The sequence below is a fragment of the Archocentrus centrarchus genome, chromosome 7 (assembly GCF_007364275.1).
Source record: "Archocentrus centrarchus isolate MPI-CPG fArcCen1 chromosome 7, fArcCen1, whole genome shotgun sequence".
NCBI lineage: Eukaryota > Metazoa > Chordata > Actinopteri > Cichliformes > Cichlidae > Archocentrus > Archocentrus centrarchus.
The window spans coordinates 17,917,802-17,945,069 of record NC_044352.1 but is presented as its reverse complement, the minus strand read 5'-3'; the positions used below and the strand labels follow the sequence as shown (position 1 = coordinate 17,945,069).

The 27,268-nt window shown below is 40.4% G+C and overlaps 2 protein-coding genes across 2 annotated transcripts in view; both read right to left on the bottom strand.

Annotated features, from left to right (window-relative positions):
- Positions 1-8,094: 8,094 nt before the first annotated feature.
- LOC115783326 (protein Wnt-5a-like) lies at positions 8,095-20,455 on the bottom strand. The gene is made up of 5 exons (XM_030734102.1): positions 19,475-20,455; positions 16,301-16,449; positions 13,446-13,693; positions 10,512-10,804; positions 8,095-9,958 (listed from the first exon to the last, which is right to left on the bottom strand). The coding sequence occupies exons 2-5, from the start codon at positions 16,435-16,437 to the stop codon at positions 9,500-9,502; spliced, it is 1,137 nt and encodes a 378-aa protein (XP_030589962.1). The 5' UTR covers positions 16,438-16,449; positions 19,475-20,455; the 3' UTR covers positions 8,095-9,499.
- A 1,875-nt stretch (positions 20,456-22,330) lies between these two features.
- The window catches only part of LOC115783152 (ERC protein 2-like), a 157,619-nt gene continuing 152,681 nt past the window's right edge, over positions 22,331-27,268 (bottom strand). Inside the window, exon 19 of the mRNA XM_030733836.1 lies at positions 22,331-23,610. The gene's annotated coding sequence lies outside the window, so the exon portion shown is untranslated. The remainder of the gene's footprint in view (positions 23,611-27,268) is intronic.

Genomic DNA, 27,268 nt, shown 5'->3' with positions numbered 1-27,268 from the left:
AAGGCACATGATTATTCACTATGTCAGTAGTGAATAATGTCTTCCATCTAGGATAAGGACTCAGGGGAACTTCACACACAATGATGTGCACTGTTGTGTGGTATGTGTTTGCACAAATTTCTGCATTTGTCTGCACTTCTGTGAGACCCCAGGGAACCAACTTTCTGGGTGTAAGAAGACCTAAAGCTGCTCTGCTCATTCTGCCTGACACTGCAGCCAATCAAAACCTTTCCCCGAAAGCCCGGGTTTTGTGTGTGTGCATGCACGCAAACTCACGCACTTCACCAGCCGAGTGCCAGAACCCATTCATCAGGCACTCATAGCTGGGCCCTGTCAACCTCCAGCCCCAGGCCTGTAGGCCTCAAGCCAGGGGCTCGAGTTCCGGGCTTCCCGCCAGTCTGTCATGGCGCTGGGCCACGGGCCAGCCTTCCATCAGCTTTGATGTGAGCTGGATAACCAAATGGCTGAAGAAGGGTGGCCTCTCAGAACAGGAGTTACACAGCACACTGTGTGGGTCAGTGAGCTACCACGAGCATTCAGAATGTGTGTACACATGTATACACGCGCACTCTCCAAGGTTTTTATTGAAGTTTCCATTGCATATGCGCCTTGTTATAAATTCAATTAACGCTTGAAATATTTTGCATTCTAATATAATTAAGTGGGCTTAATTGTTTGATCTGGAGACTTTATAGAGGTGTATCTAACTAAAATTGCAATAAGTACATATTTTTTTACTACTCCATAGGCTGACCTACACTTTTTCAGATTTTCATCATGCTGAAGACCGAAACATAGCGTTTAAAGGCACCAGGAGCCTCACTGATTACATTGAAGGGAAGCGAGAAAAAGCAATGAACTGTTGAACTGTGTCTTGTTTTGAACAAGTGCCCTGAGTTGACCCTCCTCTCTGTTTCACTCTCTTTCATAACACATAAATACGTGCACGCACATGTGAACAGAAACCTCACATTTAAACCCGCATTCACACCGCCAGCACAAGAATCAAACTACGGCTTGTGCAATTCTCACGTTAGTGTTGTCCTCAACTTACAAAACATTTGGGTTTCAAAAACAACAAACACTGATAAGTATGCGTGTGTTGATTGACATTCAATCTAATGTGAATTTGAAGGAAGATCTGTGGTTCTTTGATCTAACTGGAACACGCTCATTTTGCTAACCGCTATCTGACCTTTATATTTTTTAAGGGAGGAAATGATTTTACCAAAAACACTATCGCTTCATATCTCTGGCTGCTTTTGTTTTTGGTCCTGCTCTGTCTTACGTCTTTTCTATTATCTTCTATTATCTTCAACTTTTTTCTTTTTTCTTTCTTTTTTTTTTGCCTTTTTGGCTTTTTGCTGTATATCAAAAGGAATGTTTCTCATTACGCCCTCTGGCAGTTTGTTAAACAGAATCAGTTGGTGATGATGAGGAAGACAGTCCATCTTTCTCTAAGGTCAGCGAGGCTAGAGAGGCTACTGGATCCACCAAGTACAATTAATTTCTCATAAAGTCAGTTCCTTTTTAGTTAATCTGAAAAATAAACTATCATCAGACTTGAAAAATTCTGAATCTCCCTTACAGTGTTTATTGGTTTAATAATTACTGCTAAAATACAGCAGCAACATTTTAGAAACTCTTTGGTCCTTTCCAAATCGGACAAATAAACACGACATACAATATGTGGGATTAAGGTGGCCTTTCCAAGCCCCCCACCTCTACAAAAAGTCAAAGCTAATAGGAAATGTGAATGTTCCACAAGCAGAAACAGGCTCTTACAGAAGGATATTCACCTTTAAAAGGTGTTAGGTTTATTGGATCTAGTGAGACTTTACCTGTATATCCAACTATTCCATTTTTCCATCTGCACTATGTTGATTCATTAACCACAAAGACCTCAGTGTAAGGCCCCTGTTTAAACACCTTATTTCATTAAGTGCTTTTTAATGAGGGCGCTAACTAGCCCAGGTGTCAGTCATCAGGAAAGAGATGGCCAAAGCTGCTGGAAAATATGTCTTTCTGTGGCTTATAAAATTTTTCTGTGATGGTAAAAGTTATGATGAGTTCATGTGTCGATTCTAGTTCTTGCAAGTGCATCCTGTGTGACCTGTGCGGGGGAGTTTTTGCGGCGCTGTTCCTTAATAAATGAACTGGCAGCAACATGTTTCTTTCTGTTTCGTAATAGCATGACTTGGTCTCCGTTCTCATTTGCAGTAATAACACGGTCGATTTACTGTACTTATTTTCAACACAGCAAATTAATAAGTTTGTGTCTTGCACAGATAGATTTCACAAGTCTGGAAGCAACTGCTCGTCTTCAGTCAAGGCTCAATCCTTGGCACTCAGCTTTAGTCCATTTTGTGTTTCAGGTTTTCCCCAATCACATGCTTTAAAGCATGTCCAAGACTACAGACCTGTACTTTATAATTGCAGCACTTTATAACAATTATAATCTATATTTTAATTGTATTTTCTCATTTAAAATAATCAGTATATGTTCCTTACAGATAGAAATATTAACAAGTTGTTTATTTATTAATAACATTCTTTTTCTCTTCTTTATATCAACGTTCGGGTGGGTTTGGTGGTGGTAGGGGTGAATGTGTAAAAGTGGTTCTGATTGATTGCCGCTAGTGGCCAAGGACCCACCAGGTCCCTCTTAAATATGATATTCAACACTTCTCTGATATGCTTCATTAATAAGAGCATTAAAGAAAATGACTTCATCCGAGGGAACAATAGTTCATCAGTCACTGTCTGTTTCCTCTTCAATCACTCCTTAATGCAGCAATATGTAGCTTTTTTTGTCCTTGCCTTTAAAAAACATTTTTTTCTTACTATCTAGTGTAAAACTAATAAATCTATTCAAAATCTTCAATGTAAGGGCAAATTCAGTAAATTCATATCTTTTCATTATTATATAGAACATATTTTGGTTCTTGCCCCAGATGATAGCAAGAAATGTAGATCGATATCAGACAGTGTTTATCCTGTAGTCTCCCTAACCTACCTTTAAAGTGTTCCTGAGCATTCCTGCATTCATATGTGGTATCTTCCATTTGGTTTTACGTCTTTATCCGGTGTTTAGCAGACCCTTAGAGTCTTATACGTCAGTGTAAAGTTATCAATACACAGTCAGAGTGAAGATGGAAAAGGAAGCTCAATAACTGCTGTGCTATACTTTGACCAAAACTGGGCAGAGCTGTGCTGATGTCTGAGAAACCCCAGGGGCCCACTTTAGTGTAATCCACAAAGGCTTAGCAGGCTGACAGAATCACTCAGCTACTGGCTCTGACCTGGCACTCAGCTCCTTGTGGGGCAGGCACGAGCACGAGCACACGCGCACACACACACACACACACACACACACACACACACACACACACACACACACACACACACACACACACACACACACACACACATATATAAAAAGAAAGAGAAGATCCAGTGGAAAACCATAAACAACAAAGTCTGTCCCAGACGTGCTTGTAAACATGTCTCATTGTGTAATGTACTGCACGTACACTGAGAGGAAGCCATAATCCAAAGATGCGATGACGGTGAAAGTGTACGCAACCTCAGTTGTGTGACAGCAGAGCAGTGATATACAGAAACACAGAGCACCACATATATGAGAACAGCAGATCAAATGTCAGAGTGAAATACTACTACACAGTGAACGCTTACCTTTCTCATGAAAGTTCTGTAAAATCGTTTCTTTTATAAAGAGAAAACTAATTTGGTAACGTGGTCATTCTGTATGATATTTAATACGGAATAACATATTGTAATCCTTTACTGTCATTTGAAGGTGAACATGTTTCCACATCTGTGAGCAATAAAGCGAGATCACCTACAGTGTACTATACTGCTTGAATACTATGCGCGTGCACACACACACACACACACACACACAAGCAGCTATTCTGCTGTGTTTACCTTTCCAATTATAATTACCTTGTGGGACGTCCTCTATTGATCTGCTTTGCAACTGTATTTCACAGTAGGAGATACAACAGTTGTGAATATAGAACATGAGAATCAGTGCTAAATGGGTAGCCATGGTAACCAGGATGGCTTAATAAGATGAACTCAACTCGAAAATAAAAGTTATCAGAGTGAGAAAATTAATATTGACCTGATAACGATTTATCCACTTTCTTCACTCTCATCCCCACCACCCCCTCCTCAGTCATATATATGCACAAAAACCTCAGTCACGGACATTGACAAATTGTGACCTCTATGTATAACCTTCCTATTTTCAGCCAGTTCTGCCCCATTGAAACAACTTGTGGTGCAAGTGGTTTCTTGGGGGGGGGCACGACACGAGGATAGAATTGGCAGTGAAGGAAGGGAGAGCCAGTGCTGTGGAACCGACTCATCTCTCTGATCCAGTCCAGACTGTTTGCGACGTCACAGTGTGGTGCCCTGCCCTCTTTCTCTAAAACACACAACCGCAATCTCAAATAGCTCTAAATGCAGCTCTGCGGAGTGCTCTTATTTTGGCCTGGTTGTTGTTTTACACCAAAAGCCGGGAAATGGAACAAGCTCCACTTTCTTTGGAGAGATGAGCCTTGCCAGACGGTTGCACTGACAGCAAGTTTGTTTTTTTTGGGTTTTTTTTTTTTTTTAGGCTTGTAGTAATGAGTTTTTTTCTTCTTTTTTTGTGCAATTGTGAGTGTTTTCTGCAGTGACAGTTTGATGTGAGCCATCATTTGATGTTGTCATATGAATAGAGGTTAATAATACGTAGCCCAACACCTAATTCACCCAGCTATGATGCAGCATGGTGAAGAAAGGGGGACAAACCAGAGCTCAAGCTGAGGTTTTGTTTCACAGATGGTAAAATGTGGTGTAAACATATTACATCAATATGCACAGCCTGGTATATTGCAGTTACAGAAGAACATTTGTTCAGCCTTTTCCACTGCAGGAACAGAATCAACAAAATAGTCTATGAATGTACAAAGATGTGGTCAGCAGATCTGGCTTCAGCACGGGGGAGTTTGTCTTATATCAACCAGCTGCTTTGTTTTAAGAAAACACAACTTGTCATGTAATCGTTGTGAAGAACCTCCGAGGAATTTTAATGCAGCGGAAGAAGAAAAGAGTAAAACCACTCGATGAGCTGGAGAACCTCAGTTTTTATCCAGCCTGGTCTATTCATCATCATAATTATCACCTTAGCACGAATACAAAAACACGCACACACACGCATGCAGCTGCAACCGAGCATTAAACGCACTACAAATGCTCGAGTAATGTGCGCATTTCAACATTTCTAAAATAGCAAACCATCGATGTTTCTTTTGAGGGACAAATCTGTAAACATGTTTATGTTTATTTTCTGCAAGATTAAAGGGATGGAAATATGAGAGCAATGTGAGATATACTTAAGGCACGCTGTTGTGAAGGTTTAGATCATCTAAATATGTGATGTGAAGCTACAAAGAGCTCTTCCAATGAGTGCTTAATTGTGTGTGCAAAACCCAAATCACACCTTATCATCCTGTGACCACAACTGGAAAAAAAAAAGAAAAAAAAAGACTGTGTTGTTCTGTGTTGAACAGATGTGTAAATATTTATGCAGTCTCCCGCATTAACTGTCATTCTAGCAGAAAAAGGGGGCAGGTTGCGAAAGGACTGCCAAGATCAGACATCTAAGCATTTTGTTTGAACATTTGGAGGTATCTGTGCCTCATCGTCTGAGTGAGCACGTCAGTTAAGTTGTACCTGTGCACCTGTGGGTTTCGGGTTTCCTCAACCTTCTGTATCAGCCTGCTGCGCACCTGGATTTCTGTTTACACTACAGCTAGCAGAGTCCTGCTGGTATGAAGTCAGTCACTCATGCTGGAGAAACCTCGTCCAGCATGACCTGGCCTTCATGTATGTTTGAAATCCAAAGTTGAAGGGTGATTTCATAGCCTTATAAACCATCTGTTGACAGAAGCTTCAAAAATGTAAAACCTCCTGCTTGGCTTGATTTCCTTTGAGTTTTTTTTTTTTTTCTCTCCTCTTACATTTTACAGCCTCTTTCCCTCTTGGCCTGTGTGACACCCATCGTGAATGCAACGTGAACACTTTTCATGGTTTAGTAGTGTTTGCTCAGATGGGTGCACATGCAACTGTGCAGACATACACACACAGGGCTAACTGACAAGGTCACATATGGGATGTGCTCCTAAACTCTGTATCATTTTACAAGTGCAAATATTAGTCAATGTCAGGAGCGTTTACACGGTAATGGTAGTCCTTCAGGTCTGCTTTTCTTGAAGCACTTTTTCTCTCCTCCTCTCTCTAGAGCCTCTCTTCTCACAACCCTCTTCTTATTACTCCCCTCTCATTCGGTCCTCATGTAATCCCTCATTTCTCATTACCCAATCTTCTCTCCTGTTTTCTGTGTCTCCTCTTGAGCACCAGTAGTCTCTGACAAGACCCAGTCATATTCCAGACATCCCACTTTCCCCACATTGAAAATCCCCCTCTTCTTATTCTCCTGACACAATGTGATTAATCATTCCATTAACTGATCCACTGTCACTGGATTGTTGAGGAATACTTATAATACAACCTCAACCATTCCCGAGGGAGACACCTAATCTTTAGGCCATCTTCCAAACCTCTCAAACAAAATGGTTTTGTGCACCACACGCCTGAAAAAGCTGTCATCCTATGTGGGTTTGATTGTCACGAAATCTGCCCGTAGCTGAGGAGAGCCAATAGCAGAATGTTACTGTTACAGAAGAGGGAAAAAAAAAATCAAATGCTGGAAGGTTTAAAAGATCCTGTTTTACAAAATCTGTGGTAAAATCTGTATTAAACACTCACCAGGCACTTTGTTAGGTACACCTGTTCCGCTGCTCGTTTATGTAAATATCTAATCAGCCAATTACATGAAAGCAACTCAATGTGTTTAGGCATGCAGACATGGGCAAGACAGCCTGCTGAAGTTCAAACAGAGAATCAGAATAGGGAAGAAAGGTGATTTAAGTGACTTTGAACATAGCATGGTTGTTGGTGCCAGAAGGGTTGGTCTGAGAATTTCAGAAAGTGCTGATCTACTGGGATTTTCCCCCACAACCATCTCTAAGGTTTACAGAGACTGATCTGAAAAGAAAATATCCAGTGAGCTGCAGTTCTCTGGGTGAAATCCCTTGTTGGTGTCAGAGGAGCACAGACAGACCACTCACAACCACAAAGTATGCAGAAGACCATCTCTCAACACAAAATACATTGAACCTTGAAGTAGATGGGCTACAGCAGCAGGAGAGCATACCGGGTGTCATTCCTGACATCTAAGAACAAGAAACTGAGGCTACAGTCTGCATGGACTCAATAAAATCAGACAATAAGATTAAAAAAAACACTGCCTGGTCTGATGAGTCTCAATTTCTGCTGTGGCATTCAAAAGATAGGCTCAGAATTTGGCATAAAAGACATGAACGCATGGATCCATCCTGCCTTATGTTAAAAGTCCAGGCTACTGGTCATAGTGCAAAGGTGTGGAGGATATTTTCTTAGCACACTTTGAGCATTGTTTAAATGTCACAATCGACCTGAGTATTGTTGCTGATCAGGTCCATCCCTTTATGACCACAGTGTGTCCATCTTTTGATGGCTGCTTCCAGCAGGATAACACACCATGTCACAAAGCTCAGATTATCTCAGACTGGTTTCTCAAGAATGACAATGAGGCCACTGTGCTCAAATGGCCTCCACAGTTACCAGATCTCAATCCATTAGAGCACCTTTGGGATGCGGTGGAACAGGAGATTCACATCAAATCTGCAGCAATTGTGTGACGCTATCATAACATACCAAACTCTCTGAGGAATGTTTCCAGCACCTTGTTGAATTTATGCCACAAAGAATTAATGCAGTTATGAAGGTAAAAGGTGTCCAACCCAGAACTAGAAAAAAGATGTCCTTAAAGTGCCCAGTGGGTGTATTTCAAACTTTCTGCATATGCATTTAATAATGCATATGAAGGATGGAAAATGTTCATTAGAAGAAAGAAAAAAAAAACTCAAAGGTGCAGACAACTTGATTAAACGCTGAGTAAAATACTTCTTTGTTGGTTTTACACTCGGTATTTATTGAAACAAAGTAGAGCATTGAGCCAATTTGTAAAAAGTAACAAAATATTTGCTATAGCACAACAAAGTTTAACAAACCTCAAAATTCAGAGAAGCTTATAAATATACATAGTTGGATTGGGTAGAAATAGTTTGTCTAGTGAAAATCATCACAGGGATAGTGAGCAGTTAACTGAGTGGTACTGGAAATCTGTGGCAGCATCATAATCTGAACACCTGTGATACAATGTGTGTAACAGTAAAGCTAAACATGAGTAAGACTTGGTTCCACAACAATAAGGTGCTTTTCCCTTTTGCAAAAACAGTGAGAAGCCGCATTAGTGAGAATTACAGTTTTAAAAAGTGACCCAAGAACTTTGGGATGCCTGCCTAACTCTTGATCTACCATGAAGATGATGCTTTTCTGCTGAAAGCTTAAACGAGGATCTGTTTAAAGTAAATAAATACAGTTTACTGATTGGCTGGCTGGATAGACGTACTATATACACAGTGTGGAATATTTCACCACTGTAACCACAACATTGCCCATATATATTCAAACTGTTAAGTATTGTAGAATAATGTTAAATGGATAATTTGAAGTAATATGGAAAAATTGTAGGCTATAATATTGATATAATGATAACAGCTGAACAGACACATACAGACATGTTTAAGCCTCTGTATCAAAGTGCATAATGGTGGAGGGCTTGTTGCAGCACCTGGGGAACACTAAGGCATCTGGGATAGCTTAGTAAATGGCCCAATCCCCAAAATAGCCCTCTTTCTTGTGCCCATTGTACTCCAAGGACTCATACAAACCAACAGTGTTCCTTACTGTACATGTGGTGAAGGGGGACAAGCAGACTTCGGTAACGATGTGAAGGCTGGTCTGGGAATAGGCCCGTGAAAAGACATCCATAGACTACAGCACATGCGTTCTCCTCTCAATAGTCTCTCCCAAACAACAAAAAAGGACCTCTTCTCAACTACGCCACAAAAATTAAAACCTTACTCTTCTATGAAAGGCACAGTCCAATTTTAAAAATACTGTGACCCATCAGATAAGAAAAATAATCTTTTCTGTGGTTTAAAAAAAAAAAAAAAAGGTAAGGGAATCATGGTATAAAATTTCCAGCCACTTTTAGGCACTTGAAGGGTTTAAAAGTTTTCTGGTGATGACTGGGCCAAAATAAAACATAATCTGAAAATAAATATTTCACAATACTCTCAGTTTCTGAGGACATATGATTTTTTTAGTCTTTTTGCAATGGCATAATTGTTTAACTCTATAAATATAATTTATATAGTTTCTTTCTTCCATTCTCTGTGTTCAGCTCCTCTGCTCATGAATACACACAGATTTGTGCCCATCATCTGCAAGCAAACACACACAGGCAACACTCTTCTTCTCACTTGCAGACAAATTGGTCTACGATTTTGGTGCAGCGCTTGCACTTGACGTAGCAGCACCAGTGGAACTTGCAGTGGCAGCGCTCCACTATTTGGGCCTTGTACTGGTCATAACCTCTGCCGCAGCACATTAGCTCGCACCCATCCATGCCCTCTGAGGTCTTGTTGCAAAGGCGCCCCACTGTGCCCAAAGAGCCTGTACTTTGGTTCTTCAAGCAGTAGTCTGGACTGGGCTCGATGTATACAAGGTCATGGTTCGTGGGAGCATTGAACCTACTGTGCAATTGCACCAGCTTTCCTCGTGCGTTGAGTTTCATGGATACAGCACTGTCATACTTCTCCTTCAGTGCGTCGCCCACCTTGCGGAAGTCAGCCAGCTGCAGCCAGCAGGTCTTCAGGCTGCAGGAACCTGATACTCCGTGGCACTTGCAGGACACGTGGGCAAGGTCTGACACAATCTTGAATAGGAGAAGAAGGGGAGAGAAACATAACAGGTTTCATAATTATTCTTCTTGAAACAAAACCTGCAAAAAACAAAACAAAACTTGACCACATGCTTCGTACTGTAAATCTGTCCTGTCTGTATAAATATTTGAATAATGTGCTGCTCTTGATCTCATAAGGCATCACTTTGCTAGAGAGGACAGAATGATCCTGTCCATGTCTCCAGGGTGCTGTGATGTCCACTGATTTGTCCTCCTTGAAAGAGTACAGCCTGGCAATCTGGCATTATGTTTCCTTTGAGGTGGTTTCAAGATGTTTTAAAAGGAAAAGAAACCCCAGAGCTGTCTCCAATGACTCCATCATTTGATAGATCAAAGCCTCAGGAGAGGAGAGCAGATGGAGCTGTTACACAGATGATCAGTGGAGATCTGTCTGATTGACCTGGCCTGTCTCACTTGTGATTTCTCTACCGCTATACATCTTTCTGCTTCTTTCTAATATTAAAAAAAAAAAAAAAATGGTTAATGATTTACGTGCATGTGCATGCACAGGACTCAAGAATCTTACCCTCCTTCCTGCCTCATTATTGTGAAGATTCATCAACAGCCGTGCACTCTCGTATGAGGCTTTGGGAAAGCTCTTCTCCCTCTCACGGGCATCCACAAACTCCCTGGAGAACCTATAGCCATAGTTGAGGTTGTCTCCACAGCCACCCCAAAGCCAGTCTCGAGGAAGATCTTTAGGGCGAGCAGCACGACTACACCCACAGCTGGAAAGCTCACCCTCTCTGCAGGCCCGGCTTACAGCGTTTACCACTCCTGCAGCACTGATGGCATACGTGAACGCCGTTTCTCGACTGCCTGCAGATACACAAACATCACGTCATATAAGACACAATATGAGACGGCGTAAACATTCAAATGTTTAAAGCGGTCCAATTTTAAATACACTGCGACCTATCAGACAAGAAAAATGATCTCAATCCATCGCATCCGTTTTTGTAGGTTAAGCCTGTATGTTTCTTCTATATTCAGAGTATCTCACCATCATTTTTGCTTTAAGAGAGTGTATGGCATTTTGAGATGTGATGTCATATGACAGCACTCGCCATACACTTAAGATTACAGAGCGCTTCAGCCAAGCACTGCAGGGTCGTCATCAACAACATGTTGAAGAGTGTAATCTGGTTTGCTGTTATTGGGCTTCAGCCAGAGAGAAGACGGCGCCCTCCAGTGACAGAGATCCTTCTTAACAAGTCTCTGCCATTTCACCCAAATTGAAAGTGACAACGGTTCTTTAAGTTTATCTGTCATGACTGAGTTATTCTGGAGCCACTGCACATCAATCCCAACTGTTTCTACCCTCAACATTTCCTCTATAGAGGCGAGAGTTTGGGAGACTTACAAAAAAAAAAAAAAGGCAGAAAATTGCACATAAGCAGTTTTTGTCACTCTACAAAGCCACACACAAAAAGAGAGAAATAACTAAAGAAGAAACAGACTACCAAACTATGAGAGGCTGTGTGTTGACATTGAAGACGAGGGCTTCTACACAATAAAAATGCATAGCTCTTATACCTGCTGGGTCAAACCTTTAGAGACTGTGCTATAATGACAATAACATATGGAAAGAGAGGGAAAGGAGGGAAACAAAAGCGAGTGAAAAGATAAGTCAAGAAAAAGACTGACATTGAAAGGGAAAAAAAAAAGCACAATAGGAAAAGAAATGCACATTTAATATTGCATAAAAGCAGAAAAAGACAAAAGTGAATAAAAGATGAATAAAGAAACCTTCTGGAGAGTCTAATAGAAGTCCAGGTGGGAAATGGAGCATTAGTGATCAGAGAGTGGGGGATTTATTAGTTTAGTACAACTTTTAATCCAGCCTGAGGACACTGGCCTAATAGCGGACCTGTAGACAGACAATCCATCGTCTCCCACACTGCTGCTGCCTTTCTAAAGTCTCCCACCTTGGAGCTAGCCAAACCATGCAGGAGAGAGAGTCTGACCCAGCCACGCCAGCACCCCCTGGAGCTATGCTTTAAATCACCAGCAGTGTCCTAAGCCAGCAGACAGAGTAAGACAGGCTTTCGTATGGACAACTATAGAGGGGAGGACATGTTTACATGGCCCAAGGTGGACTGAGATGGGATCACTGTTGGGGAAGAAGCGGGAGGGAGAAGAGGAATGGGAGAACGGCTGCTGATGAAGAATCATTTGTGGACAGGGAGTAAGAACCAGAGACACACCAGGCGGAATCACCGAGAACAGTGTAAAAGGTATACACAGAAGTGCACTGCGTTAAATGACCACGCAACATGAATGAAAAGTTGTGGTATCCGTCTCTCCGTTCGGATCATTTCAGCCTACGTGCAGTGGTTTCAACATATACATCTCTGAGAACTGTGCCACCACCCTGATACAGCACAAGTAAATTAGATATATTTGTTTGCTCAGAATATTACATTTGAATATTTGTTAAAAATTCCTCTTCCATCCCAAGAATGTCCCAGTTACCCAGATTATCTGCAAACGCTGGTGTGATCGACTTTCAGTGGAACCACTTTCCTCATTTTATAAAAAAAAAAAACCAACAAAAAAAAAAAAAAGTCACCAAGAGAACCGTCAACAGATAATCCAGAGTAATGGGAAGTTTTTTTTTTTCTGGAAAAACAAAATGCTGCTGAATGCATTAAATGTTATTTTTAAAGCTGTGAGCACCACAAATTAAATTCCATTTAACATTTATTCCATTACATTTTTCCAGTGTGAACACTAAAAGATAAACTCTCGAGGAAATTTGATGCCCAAAACTGGAGAAACACAGTAAACTAGAAAATCTGACCCCATTCAAATTTTGCCACCAGCATCCCAGGCTGCTCCAACATTCAAATAAAACTAGAACAAAGTGTGTTTAATGATAGGACCCAAGAACAGGATTTGATTTTAGCAACAGGAAAGCTCTTGAACTTTCTATGAGAGACAAACAGACAATGTAATCTCTGACAAAGTGATATATTGGTGCATACACTCGCTGCACTCCCCTTACTTGTAAATAGAGAAAGGCAGCTACAGTCCAGAGTTTGTGTCTGTGTGTGTGTGTGTGTGTGTGTCTCTGTGTGTATTAGACTGTCTCCCATTCATCAGGGGGAAAAGCAGATTCTCTGCCTCCCTCCTGCTCCATATCGGGGGCTGGTTTAGCAGGCCAAAGCCACATGTGATTTATCTAGCAACCTCACCCACCAACTATTCCCTCCACACAGCTGCTGAGCATCAGAAGCCCCACACATTTCACACACTTTTCACAAACAACAACAAAAAAAAGAAACAAAACCAAAAAAGGGTCAGTGAGTCAAAAAGAAAAAAAGAAAGGAAAGATATAAGGTATACCTGGTACATACAGAAAATGTGCATTTCAACATTTCTAGTATGTAGTTTTTTTATTAATTTCCTGTGTCATTGTTTCCATGTTTCTGGTATACAGCCTTTGCCTCTTTCTTACCTATTTGCATGACCCGTCCAAAAACAGAGGAGTTGTCCACTGTGCTGCAGTTCCAGCGCCGATGTCTGAACTGGTACTGGCACTCTCTGATGCCTGTCTTGGCACCTTCACCAATGTACTGCATGTGGTCCTGGTAGAGCTGGCACAGTTTCTTCTGGCCCTGTGACAGGCCCACCAGCTGGCTGCACAGAGGCTGGGCGCCGATGATGTAGGCCTCTGGGATTAGTAAAGGGTTCATGGCCAGAGACCTGCATGAAGGGGAGACATAATGCAGTGTTTTCAGTCATGTGTCATTAAAACAAATGTATCCAAGTTTTCAGGGCAAAACTACAATCAGCAGCTGATTTCACTTGACTGGGTTCTCTCCATTGATGATGAAACTATGTTAATCAGTGGAAAGAGGTGCAATTAGTTACTGGGTGGAGTAAAACCCTGTACACTCTTATCCTTTAATGCCACAGGACAGTCAGTTTGGAAGTCATTTGGAACAAAGAATATACAGGGAATTAAATTTAGACAAGGGGGAAAGAGTAGTCAGAGGAGGATACATAAGGAAAATTTAAAGAGTAAAACAAGGATGTATGAATTAAAAGAAAAGGCTAAGCTTACAATAACACCATTGTAGTCAGGTTCTTGGGACTCATGTCCCTGCATCACCACTTGCAAACTGTATGGAGCTGTGAGCAGTGTAACTACTTTTTATTTTAAAACTATTCAGAGGTTTTAGGAGGCAAAAAATGCCAAGATTAAATAATGAATAAAGATGCAAAGCTGTTGTGGATATGGAAACAGCTGATATTTCTAGATTCCCTACGCTTGCTAAAACTGTCAATTTAAAACTGAGTTTAAGGTTCTTTATGTGTCTATAAAGACATGCATGGGTTAGCTCCTGGGTACATTTAAGAAGTTCTCTGCCCCTAGTCTACCGCTAGGTCTCTTAAATCCTCAGAGCAACTGCTTTTAACTGCTCCACAATTGGGGTTAGCGGATAAAGGAGATTTTTGTTGGCGGGAGTGCCGGCCTTCCTCTCACAATCAAATGTTACCCCTCTTGTGGCACTTAAAAAAAAAAACCTTAACATATATTTTAAAGGACATTTTTAGTCATCTTAGTATTTTATTTTAAAAACTTTATCTTTTTCTGCAGTTTATTTGTTATAGTGTTTTTTGTTGTTGTTTTAATATGGCTTTTTTGTGCTTTTTGCACCTATTTTTGATCTTGCTTGTCTAATCAGCGCTTTGCTCAATTTATTTGAAAACAGGACATATATTAAAGAAATGTTGATTTTATATAGATTTCATAAAACGTGCATATATGTGTGTTTCAAGATGTTTTTTCTTCTTAGCTTTAAGTTATGTAAAGGCTAGTATGTCTTAAAAGAGAGCATGTAGCTTACTACGTTAAAAAAAAAAAAAAATCCAATCGGGGAGAGGAAAAAAAAAAATGGTTTTCACATGTTTTCTGAAGTGCATTTCCTCAATCAACCAAAGAGTATAATTCAAGAGTTGTTTAGCTTTTTATAGCACCACAGAGAGGAACTGATCATTTCTGCTAAAATAATTGTTCTGTTCAATTTTGTGTAAGAGAAAGAAATGGAAATAAGAACAGACTTAGAGAGAGAGACAGAGGAACAAATGCAGCTCAAAGAGGGTGAGACAGAGGGGGGAACACCAGCATAAGCATCTGGTTCCAGGCCACAGGACAATTAGAGCGGCCCATCTCTGAGTCCCTAGAGAGAGACAATTAGCCCCTAGTGTAACCTGATAGACTAAGGAAACTCAGCAGCAAGGAAACACAGAGAGAATACATAAAAAAACACACACACAGATATACACAAATAGGCACACAGTAGAAAGGAGGAGATGGGGGGGAAGGGGGAAGGGGGGGTCATGCAGTCTGATGCTCTGTCTCACAAACATGCAGTGAGCACACCCACTACTCCAACACTCTAAATCATTCACACCTGTGTGTCCTCTCAAAGAGGAAACTGAAAGACACACAGTGTGTACCACAAACTCGGCTTCCCAGGGTCTGCTCTGTGGTACTGTGCGAGTCCTCAGCTGGACTGATCTGACTTATTTAAACTTTAATGCAGTTTCCTACTGCATTAAATAGCTGGCCCGTTTAAATGTTTATCTGTATAAATCTCAAAATCAATTATTTTCATACAATTGTTGCAGCAAAGTATGTCACTGTTTGCTTTGATCTGCTCCGAAGTTATAAAAATATTTTAGATTAAGTTTTGGGTTAAATGGTCCATGTTCTTGAACACGCACTCTGACTGGGATACACAAATATTCAACAATATTCACACAGAAAGAGCTACTGGATGTTAAGAGTTGTGTTTATCAGAAGTGCTGGGTGTGTTTAAGCATAATGTGAAAATATAGACTTATCGCTTTAATGAAAGCAGGACATGTATACACACACACAGTGACTGTGTTGTCAAATATTTGGACGTAGACTCGGAAACCGCAGCATTCTATGTTTTTTATAATATTCATAATTTTGGTTTGGCAATGAGTGAGAAAGAAAATATGGGAGAGAAAGGCTTCCAGAAAAGCAAATGTTATACACCGAGTATGCTGTATGACTTCATATGGGGTGCAACTGAACACATGCACACAGACCTCAAAGTGACTTTGAAACAGAGGAAGAAATATAAACACTTTTTTTTTAATCAGTATCACCTATGTGTAACTTTTTGCCAAGTCTTTTTAGGCACAGTTGTCATATTTACAATTTGGTGTGTGACGGAAAAGAGAAAGAAGGACAAGTAAACACACTTCAAAGGCAAACTGAACAAATTAAGACTCACAGAATTGCTGGCATATGGAAAGAAAATTAATGCATACCACCATGAGTTGGCCTCCACCACCACCTGCATGAGGAGAGTGAGGAGCGTGAGGGCAAAGACACAGTGTCTGGAGTCCAACACGCTGCCAAAGGGCCAGCAAACCGGCCGACACACACAGCCTAGCCCCAGGTTCATACTGCCAGTGATCTGAAGGAGAACAGAGAACAGGATGCTTGTCAGTCTGCCTGCTTGACTAGATGGTTGTTTCTAATGCACAATTATACACGTGTAAAGAAAATGTTCTTTCAGCTGTATTGCTGCACATCTCATTTACATGCAAAAGGCTAAAGTTGTCTGAGTGCATGATGAAAACCCTGCAACCATCACTGCTTGCACAGCAGAGCAGTCATTTGGCAACATATCTGAGTGTGAATCACACAAGACTGATAGACATACAGCCTGAGAAGACACAATGACCATGAAACTCCTGCAAGACACATTCCAGATATTTCACTTTACAAACAGACTAGAAAGGGCCCGTGAGACAGGGTGTGTGTGTGTGTAATTTATTTTAACCTTTTTTTTAAACAAATATTAATGTATTTTAATGAAGAATTGGTAAACAAGGTAAATAAAATCCAAAACCAATAAAAATAAAACATAGCTGTTGCCATACTAGTTCATTTATATAATTTTTTTTTCCTGGCAGACCCACCTTTATTTTCTATTGCTGACAAGGTTTTGTTTATTTTATGTAAAGAACACATATGGGAAAAAATGCAATAAAAATGTTTAATTTTTAAAAAAAAAATTTTTATTGTGGTTTATTTAATTAATTGTAAGAAACAAAAAAAAATCCTCGTAAATTTAAAAAAAGAAATTTGACTTTTAAATTGTTTCTTTTTCCGTAACTGCAAAACGTGGCGATTAAATGTGTAATCTGACGCGGAGACCTAATGGGCATATCTTTATATAATTGGCTTATATTCAGTTTAATTTTCCTACATATTAATTGAAAATGAACCTGATTGACAGTAGCCAGGTGGGGAGATGAAGATCTGATGCTGCGCAACTTTTGCGCAAGGAAAACTGCAGAGAACTTAAAAGAAAACGTCAATTATCTGCATACAACTGCTCAGCTTTGTTGCCATTTAGGCAGAAAATTAGGCCAAATAATTACTCCTAAATTTGAGAGCTAAACCGATGTGCCAGCCATCCATCTTGGTCGTGTGTGAATTTTGGGATCCAGAGCAGGTCTAATTTGTCACGCTGCATTATTTTCCAGGGTTGAGTCGTGGAGACCTGGGCCTGCCTAAGACTCATTAAAGACGAGGCCAAGTTCACCATCACTCAACCAGCGCGCGCATACTCGCACACAACGCACACACGAACACGTGCTTTTGGTTTGCGTGCCGCCTCAGTAATAGTTGGTGAAGTTATGTTCTTCGCAGTTCTTCCACATAAATTAAAAGCAATAATCCACTGAGGGCGGCGGTTTTACACTGATTTTAAACCACTAATTGGAGCTGTTACGCCTGAAAGGAAGCGGATTTTAAAATATATATTTTAAAACATTTTAATTTATGGATAATTAAGCTCATCAATTAAATATTATTTTTGGCAAAACAATTTGCTGAACAGCGGCTGTGACCTGTGACTCACACGGTTCGTTTTGCAGATTCTAAGTCAAATGAGCCGTCATGGAGCTATACAGTCGGTGTGCGCATTGATCTGACAATTCACATCTTAGTTTCACCCTCTCAGAGCAAAGACGAGTGTTTGTTTTAAGAACAAAGAACAGTGGATAAATACTGTAAATATTCTTTCATCGACAGCAGCAACTATACTTTATTATTGTAAATATGTTTGTTTTTTTTAATATTAATTTTGCGTAAGCTACTGTACGTAAATCCTGCGCTCAGTGACCCTCGGAAACGACTTGACCCGTGCGAGATACACATAGGACGTGGCCGGATGACTGATGGCTACCCTGCAGAGTTTTGTCAGTCAAAGTGGTATCTAACTAACTCAACAAATTTCAGCTAGAATGATAAAACAGTAGGCAGTACCTTCAGTCAAGGTTAATTTCAGAGCCTATTTTAAAGTGCCATATGGCACTAAAACCGTGAGAGTACGCAAATGTGGTGTGTGTGTGTGTGTGTGTGTGTGGGGGGGGGGGGGGGGGGGGGGGGGGGCATCGCCTTTTTGTACTAGAACATAACTGGGAATACTTAACTTCAAACCTGGGCCCAGATAATTTTGGCCTTCTGTTGTTGGGACGCTTGGCCAAACTAATTTATTATTAAGCAGCTTATTTAAAAAAGTTTCAGCGACAATATCTGGTGAAAATGTGAAGGAAAAGTATTATGCGATCAGTGTCGAGTTATAGCATACTGAATTTAATGACTGGTCTATTTTTTAAGAAACTATAGTTACAGCCGACAGATATTATACATGTTTACAATGAACAAAATGAAAAAATGAATAGGTTTTATTGAGCTGTGGATGCGTGGAGTGGTGGTAATACGAAAGGAATTTTTTATTGAAAAAAAAAAAAAAAGAATATTGTATATCTTATACACACACACACACTTTACAGTATATAAACACACGCAGATGTACACATTTCCATCTACACACACACTAATATATATATATATATATATATATATATATATATATATATATATATATATATATATATATATATATATATATATATATATATATATATATATATAAACACACACTAATGACTGTATTTAACAAATTGCTTGTATTTAACAGCACAAGATGACCGTCTTTTCATGTGTGCCCAGATGTTTACAAAAAACCAGGAGAGGGAGCCAGGTACACGGAGTTGAACAGGAGAGCAGCAAAGAACATTGACTGTTCAGTTAACAATGGAATATTATTAGTTGAAAAGCGGGCTTTTATACAGTAATCATACGCATTTCTAACAAATAATATGGTTATTTTTCAATTCACTGTTTGCACATCAATCCACTGACATATGGTTATCAGTCTATACGATATATATATATATATATATATATATATTTTTTTTTTTTTTTGGGGGGGGGGGGTTACAGTACATCTGTCACGAACTTTTGTCCACATCCAGACCCTGTGCAAGTTCAAAAACACACTGAAACACACATTTTCCCCTCTTTAAGATAAACTGTGGCTGGATGGAAAACTGAGTAAACTAGGAGACGTATAGGCTACTCACCGGGGAGCTCAGCCCGTTAGAAGTTGTAATCCACTCTCTGCAGACGATATCAAACCAATAATCCCAGTGCAGGCCAGGTGGATTTAAGATTTCCTTTTCCGCTGCACTGATGGCAAGTATCGTCGTTTTTTTTTTTCCTCCCGAATCTCTTGGAAAATGCTTGGTTGGGATGAACAAAGTGTAACTCAAGAGAGTTAAAGCTGAGAGTTCTTCAGATTTGGTGTTTGGCGCACGACTCAAAAAACTCAGTGCAAGCGCTCCGTGCGCTTAACAGCTTAAAAGTCTGGTAGAAAGCAGCGGGATGGATAAAGTTTCAAATGACAGTGTGGGGAAAGAGTCCTTTCCTTTAACAATTCAGTGCGTGACTTTGCGGTACCTATTAAATAAAACAGCCTACGGCAACCCAAAGAGCCACTGGCGGAAACCTACTTTCTTGATTCGCTTCTAATTAAAAGCGGCATGAAACTGTCTATCCAAGTGAAAAACTGTTCCAGAATCCAGCTAAGCTATATCAAAAGAAAAATGAGACAATTAAATCCAGCCGATCACACGCTCACGCCACAGCGTGTTTTACCTGCGGAAAGATCCACACGGTGATCCTCGCCACAATCGACTTGTCAATTTACCTTCCATTCTGTTCAAAAAACACGACTCGAGACAATTCCCCAACTCGAATTAATAGTCTTCACACGCAAAAAAGTCATTCATCCGCCTCACCAAAGAAAAACAATTACAAACATTAATTGATCGGCTCCAGACTTTATGCTCCAAAAACTTTCCGCGCGGACTATCTCCAAACAGTGCGGCTTGGCGAGTGCGCACGGTGCCAGGGAGAGGAAAAGAGCACAGCGTGTGAACAACAGCGGCTTTTCTGAAGCTCCAAGTGCGTCGTCCTCCCACACCGTCTGTGTTGAAGTGCAGAAAACTATCCCTCCCTCTTTTCTCTCTTCTCCCTCTCTCTCACCTGCTCCCCAGTCGCCTCCTCTCACAAACTAGCACATTGCTGCATTGATGCGCGGAGCAAAACCTTCACATGGCGCATGCGCTTCACATTTCTCCTCAAATCCGTCTTTTCTTCTTCCAGTCACCAACTTTCAACAACCAAGGAATTTCAACGGAGTTGAAATTAGGGAGAGGGAGAGAGAAGCGAGCAAAAAAAAAAAAAAAAAGAGAGAGAGAAAAGGGTGGAACAGGCTGTTACAAAACAAGCGTCTCTATTACCTAAAACAAACTTATAAAGCACTCGAGGCTATTACCCTATCCATACCAGAGCAGAGTTTGGATTTTCACCGGCAGCAGATCGGGTTACCACTCAGTAAAATCAAGACAAGCAGGTCCATATCATGTGCTTATACAGGCTGCTCTCATCACCTAAGAACCTGTGAGCATTACAGTCATTATAAATGGCTCCCAGGCATAATTATTATTTTATGGTACATTATCTCAAAACATGCTGCAGGGATCTGTCAGCTTATAGTTCGATATTTTTCATTGAGTAAAGTCTGAAGGTAAAGTGTGCAATCATTTATGTCACACTATAGATTCCTGAGTGTGTACGCCTTCAAGAGTGAAAGGTGTTGTTTTCTATCGCGATGAAGAGAATTTGTTGAAAATAGAGACAGGATAACAGTCAGTGAAAGAAGTAAAACAATGCAAAAATTAATGGAAGGAGGCAGTCACCTGTATATCTGGCTGTAGGCCAAAAGAAAGACTTGCTTTAGCTGATAGGAGGAAATGATTATACTGACCTAGTTGCCTTAATCAAGCACCATCAGTCTTGCAGATCTGCTACCTTTCCTTTACAGTATGTGATGGAAAATGCCTAATTTGGCTCCTAGCTAGCTTTCCTTTGTGACTTTTTACAGCACTTGGACAAAATCCAAGTGCAAGCTGTATTTTCTTTTGAATGAGCTACTCAGTATAAAGGGACACAAAGCTATATTTTTACATTTTTATGCATGGTGGAGCAGTGATTACCGCTATTCGCTCATAGATGAAAGAACCAGCTGGTTGGCAAAGTCCTTTCTGTGTGGTGTTTGGCCCTGTGATGGACTGCCTACCTGTCCTTAGTGTTCCGCTGTGTCTGGGCCAGCATTAGCTGCCATAGACTCGAGTCCCATAGTGACCGTGGTTGGATAGATCTGTCAATGCATGATTTATCTAAATTTTAAAACCCTGTACCTTGTGTTTATTAAATGTTAAATCTTATTATTACAATTAAATTCACCACCAATACTTTTGTAAGTATCTTATCTTTGCCAGAAGAGGTGTTGGCTTTTTCACAAAGTGTGTAGGACTGTAATAATATTGTTGTGCCATCATAGCTGTATCAGAATTGAGTCCTGGGGATGTTTTGCTCACTAATGTTACCATAGTGGATGGTGGAGACTGTGGCTGTGTCAGAGAACACTTTAAAACATCCTCGGCCACATTTCTGACCCCCCCCCCCCACCACACCACCACCACCATGCCTCGCTACCCTCCCTCCCCACAAGTCCCCCTAGGAAGAAAACTGGGCAACATCTGGCTGAGTTTATGAGGGAGAAGGAGAGAAAGAGAGAACTGGTAGACCATGAAAACTGGGAAAAAAAAATAAATAAAAACTTTCTCGAGCAGTGCAAGAGGCTATTGTTGTAGATGCCATTAGTGACGGTGAAACTTTAAACTTGTGAAAATTGCTCATTCTTGCCCTCAAATTTACCAATAACACTGCCAGCGTTAATGCTCACATTGTTGTCTTTCTGATAAAGCACATGATGCAGTTCTAGTGAAAACATTTTATTCAAACAACAGAAACAAGCTGATCACCGCAAACAACTGTGGACACAGTCGAGGGCGAATACTGTTACCCCCAAACTTTCACAGTCATCACAACCAAGAGAGCACAGCACAAAAGTGCACACACACACACACACACACACACACACACACACACACACACACACACACACACACACACACACACACACACACACACACACACACACACACACACACACAGTATGAAAACTGTACATATTAGGTAACAACCAAATGAAAACACTGCTATGCTGCTAAATTAAACTGCAACTGTACATTATCATCACATCAGCTCAAGCTTGAATACAGTGAAAAAAAGTATTAATGCAAGACACTTCATTATGATCAGATTAGCCACTCAGATTCACAGATCAGTAGACAATAACATAATACATCACTTGTTAGAATCAGAATAATAAGTCACATGTAGCTGGTATAATAAAAAAAGAAAGAAAGAGTGGCACTCAAATAGTTTCAGCTGTAGAAAATCAGTCAAAACATAAAAGAGACAATGAGAGGCAAGAAGAACACAAGGAGAAATGTATACAGACTGTTCTTACAATAAACTGGCTGTCTGAGGTCAGCTGTGTTTCCCTCCCTATTTTTGAAAAGATGGAAACTAATCATCAAACTTTTCTTGGTGATCTTTCTTGTCAGGAAATGGGAGATACGCGATTAAATAACTGGGATGGTTACATAAATAATTCAGTTGCAGTGTCATTTCTGTCATTCGTCTCAGCAGATGTCTCCTTTGGCACAATGCATTGAGAAGGTTTCTGTGGATTATGGATTACAAGGTCCATGTTGTCATATTTACACAAGTGTGATATTTAGCTGCAAAAGTGAATACTTTTCACGCTACCATAAAAGAGTCTGGAGCTGGCTTGAGTTTACTGCCAATTCCACTGGCTCAGTTTAGCCACACTTGTAGTCACACAGTTGTTTTGGGGGCTTGTGATGAAAAGCCAGGACTCTATAGCACCACAGTACTGTTAAATTAATCCAGCTTCCAGCTTAAAAGAAAAAAAAAAAAAAAACTGGGGAAATGAAGGAAGCAGACTGCTTGTCGAAACTCCACACTGATGGCAGATGCACTGATGAGGGGCGTTCACCCACAGTGGTCCCAGGTCTTCTGTGGGCTACTGCATGTCAACTTCAGGATAACTAATTTATGTCCATTTGAATACTGATTTTTACCACAATCCAAGTGTAATGGTGGGTGCTGGAGTGTGCACTTATATCTGCTTTTAATCAGGGCTGGTGGTCACAATGGTGGGGGTATATGGGCTGGTGTATCTGTATTCTTGTAGTTGAAACCTGGTGTCTGGTTCCACGAGCTGCAGAAAGAAACATTGAGAACAAAGTGAGTAAAATATGTCAAACACAAAGAATTAAAAAAAAACAAATGTTAAACTCTGTATGCCACAAAGGGTTGCACATAGATAAGCATTTTCTAGCCAGTGATATTAGGTTGTTTTTAATTTACATGGTCATCTCCAAAGAGGTTACATCACAGAATTACATTGCTTGGCAAATAGAAGTCAGACAATAAAGTCTAGTGTGGACATTTTGTGTTTTTAATGTTATAGCTTGACCATTTTCTTCCTGTAACTTTCTGGCAAGTCTCCAGAGCTCTTTAAGATTTCTCTAAATGCAGTTGGCAGCAGCTCAAACATCAAGTGCTCATTAATAAAAAGAAAAAAAAAAACTGTATTGGAATGTGTCTGTTACTCAGGCCGCACAGCAGTCAGTAACAACTCACTTCTTTCCTGAGGGCTGTGAAACAATGATGTATGTCTGGTACGCTGGGGGCGCCTCATTGGCTGAGCAAACAGGCCCCAAAATAACTACCAATCACTGAAGACATTATCATCAGTCACTCAGGGAGGGCATAGTGAAAGAACATTAAGACAAACTTTGTATGTTGAGGACCAGAGATATGCCCAGGTAAACATACAAAGATCCCCAAATTCTTGAGTTGCACATGATTAATGGTATTTAACTGTCGCATCTTGGGTCAGTGTGTGCTGCGTATAAAGAGAAATGTCAAATTACAATGAATGTGTCCAGATTTGCCTGTCCGCTTACACTTTTTCTGCCTCGTTTTGATTGGCTGCTCAGCAAAAAAAAAAAAAAAAAAAAAAAAAAAAGGACCATCCATTACAGCCAGAAGTAAATAAACAGGAATAGCAATTAAAGTGAAATCATTTGTTATGCAATGCTGGGTGTGCATATGTGCATGTGTACACGTAACTCTTCTTGCATGTAAGTTTTACCAAATAAATGTGTGCATATATATGCATGTGTGTGTGTGTGTGTGAATTTGCTATGTGTGTTAGAGGCCATTCTCAGGTTTCTCTGCCGTTGACTGCACTTAAATTAATGATTTGGAGGCCCAAGAATCAACAAATATGGCCCCCGGCAGGGCATAATGGAGAGCACGACCTGCCTGTGGATGTGTTTGAAGACTGCTCCTCTTTCTTCTCTGTCAGCACCTCACTACCTCCAGACAACAGACGCATTCACTACACAAACTCACATGTGACGCCTGCGTTCGAGTTGTTAATGAGGAAGTGTGCTGCTATGTGGTCGCGAATGTGTGTATGCTTATCGACCTGTGATTATTTTACATGTCAGCGTGTTGTGACAGCGTGTTAAAATTATATGAAATTTTTTTTGTTTCTTATTTGAAGTTCTGCCTTTGTGGTCACGATTTTTTCCCCCAGCTTTACAAGCGTGATAAAGCAAAGCATATTATGTCAGACAGAACCACGTGCTGGATAATTGAGTGAGCTCAGATGGCTCTGACAGGGTGCTTAAAGCCTTTTCAACCAAAAGGTCACTGTCCACAGTTTTGTGCAGGAAAACAGAAAGCCATCTGCATGTCACTGCAGAAAGTGCCATTTCAACTTGGTAAGGTGACAACTGTCATTATTACTTTAGCTGCTCTTATGACTATTTGTGTCCTTTAAATTACTTGCTCAAGTGGATATTCTTTGAGTGATATAAACAGTCTGCAGATATTTCCTTAGGCAGGATTGCAAAAAAAAAAAAAAAAAAAGGAGGATGAGGTGAGAAGGAGATGTTTGCCAGACATGTGGAGGAAGAGAAAGTGGTTATGTGTAACAGTCTGGCAAAATGAAAACTGTAAGTGTTGGAATGTGATAAACTGCAGAGTAATATGCAAACCCTGACCCAAATCTTCAAAGAGCGGCTACCGATAAACCGAAACATTAACACCTGACACTCATCCAACAGATCCGATACCCTTCCATTATTAAATTGTACCACTTTTTACTGGGAGGGAAAAAAAAAAATATTTACTAATACTTTTAACTTTCATACTTTTAACTGGCAAAATCTCAAACAGCCATTCCTATCTCCCCTATGCGTGACTTTCATCCTGCTTCCTACCCCTCCACTTCTGGCTTGCTTGATGGTGGGATGGAACATGTAAACATTTTCTCATATTGTGTCTGGAGATGAAAAATGATTAGTATCAAAATCAGCAACATCAGATGTCTATTTCAGGTTAAGCAAGTAAATAAATTAACAAATGAATTAATACACTGCCTTGAACCTCATTTTGTGACCACTTTTTATAGAAACATTGTGTAGAAAACATCCAGGAAGTGGATATTTTGCTTTGTTATCTTCTAGTCTGTCCCGAGGACTGGATACAAAATCTCAGTCTGGATGCAAGTGGCTGAAACCCTTCTTGTCTTTAAGTGGTACTTATATAAACTGGTTGTTAAATGGATCCTTGCAGAGTTTTGGGACCACCAATGTTAGAGTGCTGCTCTTTCACTTGGAATTACCCCTGTGGTTGGTGTTCTATCACTCCTAAAGAAAAAAAGAGAAACACACCAAATTCAATTACCAGTACAAAGTTTCAGAACCCCCACCCCCCGCCCTGAGCTCACTCTACCAAGAGGAGAGACATAAAACAAGTCATTTGGTTGTATGACGATGAAGATATTTAGGGTGAAATACAGGCGCAGAGGAGTGACAACTACAGATGGAGGGGATTTTCTTGCTGTTCCTTCTAAATAGTCATGCATGCTTTCTGCTGAGATACTGTGTAAATGCAGACCTACATATCCATACCATACTATGTTTTGAAACTGCTGCCAAGAAATCGCTTATCATATGTCTGATTTATTAACTGCAGAGCCTTACACTAGTGGTGACTACATATGCTCAATGATGCTAAAAACAAATAAAAAGCTAAAAAAAACAAAAAAAAAGAAAGGAAGGAAGGTCAGTTCCAAGGCAGTGCTTAAGGTAGTATGCCAAAAGTGAAATTAAAAGTGGATCAGTTTGAAAGAACTAATCTGAAGTCACACAATACTGTGAACTAAAAGTACTAAAAAAAAAAAAAGATCCAGATCACATGCCAATCCCATCGTCCTAAAATCACAGCCTTTTAAAAGCCTTTAAATGTGGTCTACATCAGGAAGAGAAAGTATCTCCTCTGCAACAATTGCTTCAAGAGCTCGCTCCTTTATCCCTCAATTTCTCCCCCCCTCTCTTTTCTCTGCCTGACTTTTACAACTTCCTCCTGGTTGGGGCTACAGCTCTAACCCAAACAAAACTCCATTTTTTAGTTATTGGCCCTCATGGCATGTAATGGAGAATCAAGCTAATTATCCCTACAGCTGTTTTCACTTGCTTTTTATGTAAGCAATACCTGGCTGATCCAGAGAGCAACAGTGAGGCCCTTCTTAGCGCTCCAGGCCTCCAGGCCGGCTGGAATTAGAGAGCAAAATGCCAGGTTTCCCTCCCCCGATACTGCCTGTGTGTACCCCTGAACCCATCTCCCAGCACACATCCCAGCCTAACTCAGCCAGACACAACCCCCCCACACACCCAAAGCTTCTATGTCCACTCCCTATTACACCTCTCAGACTCTCCCTTTGATGTTTAGCCAAGCTGCTCTTCAACAGCTTAGATGGAGCTGTATGACAAGTGTTCATTTTCTTCTACTGATGGTCT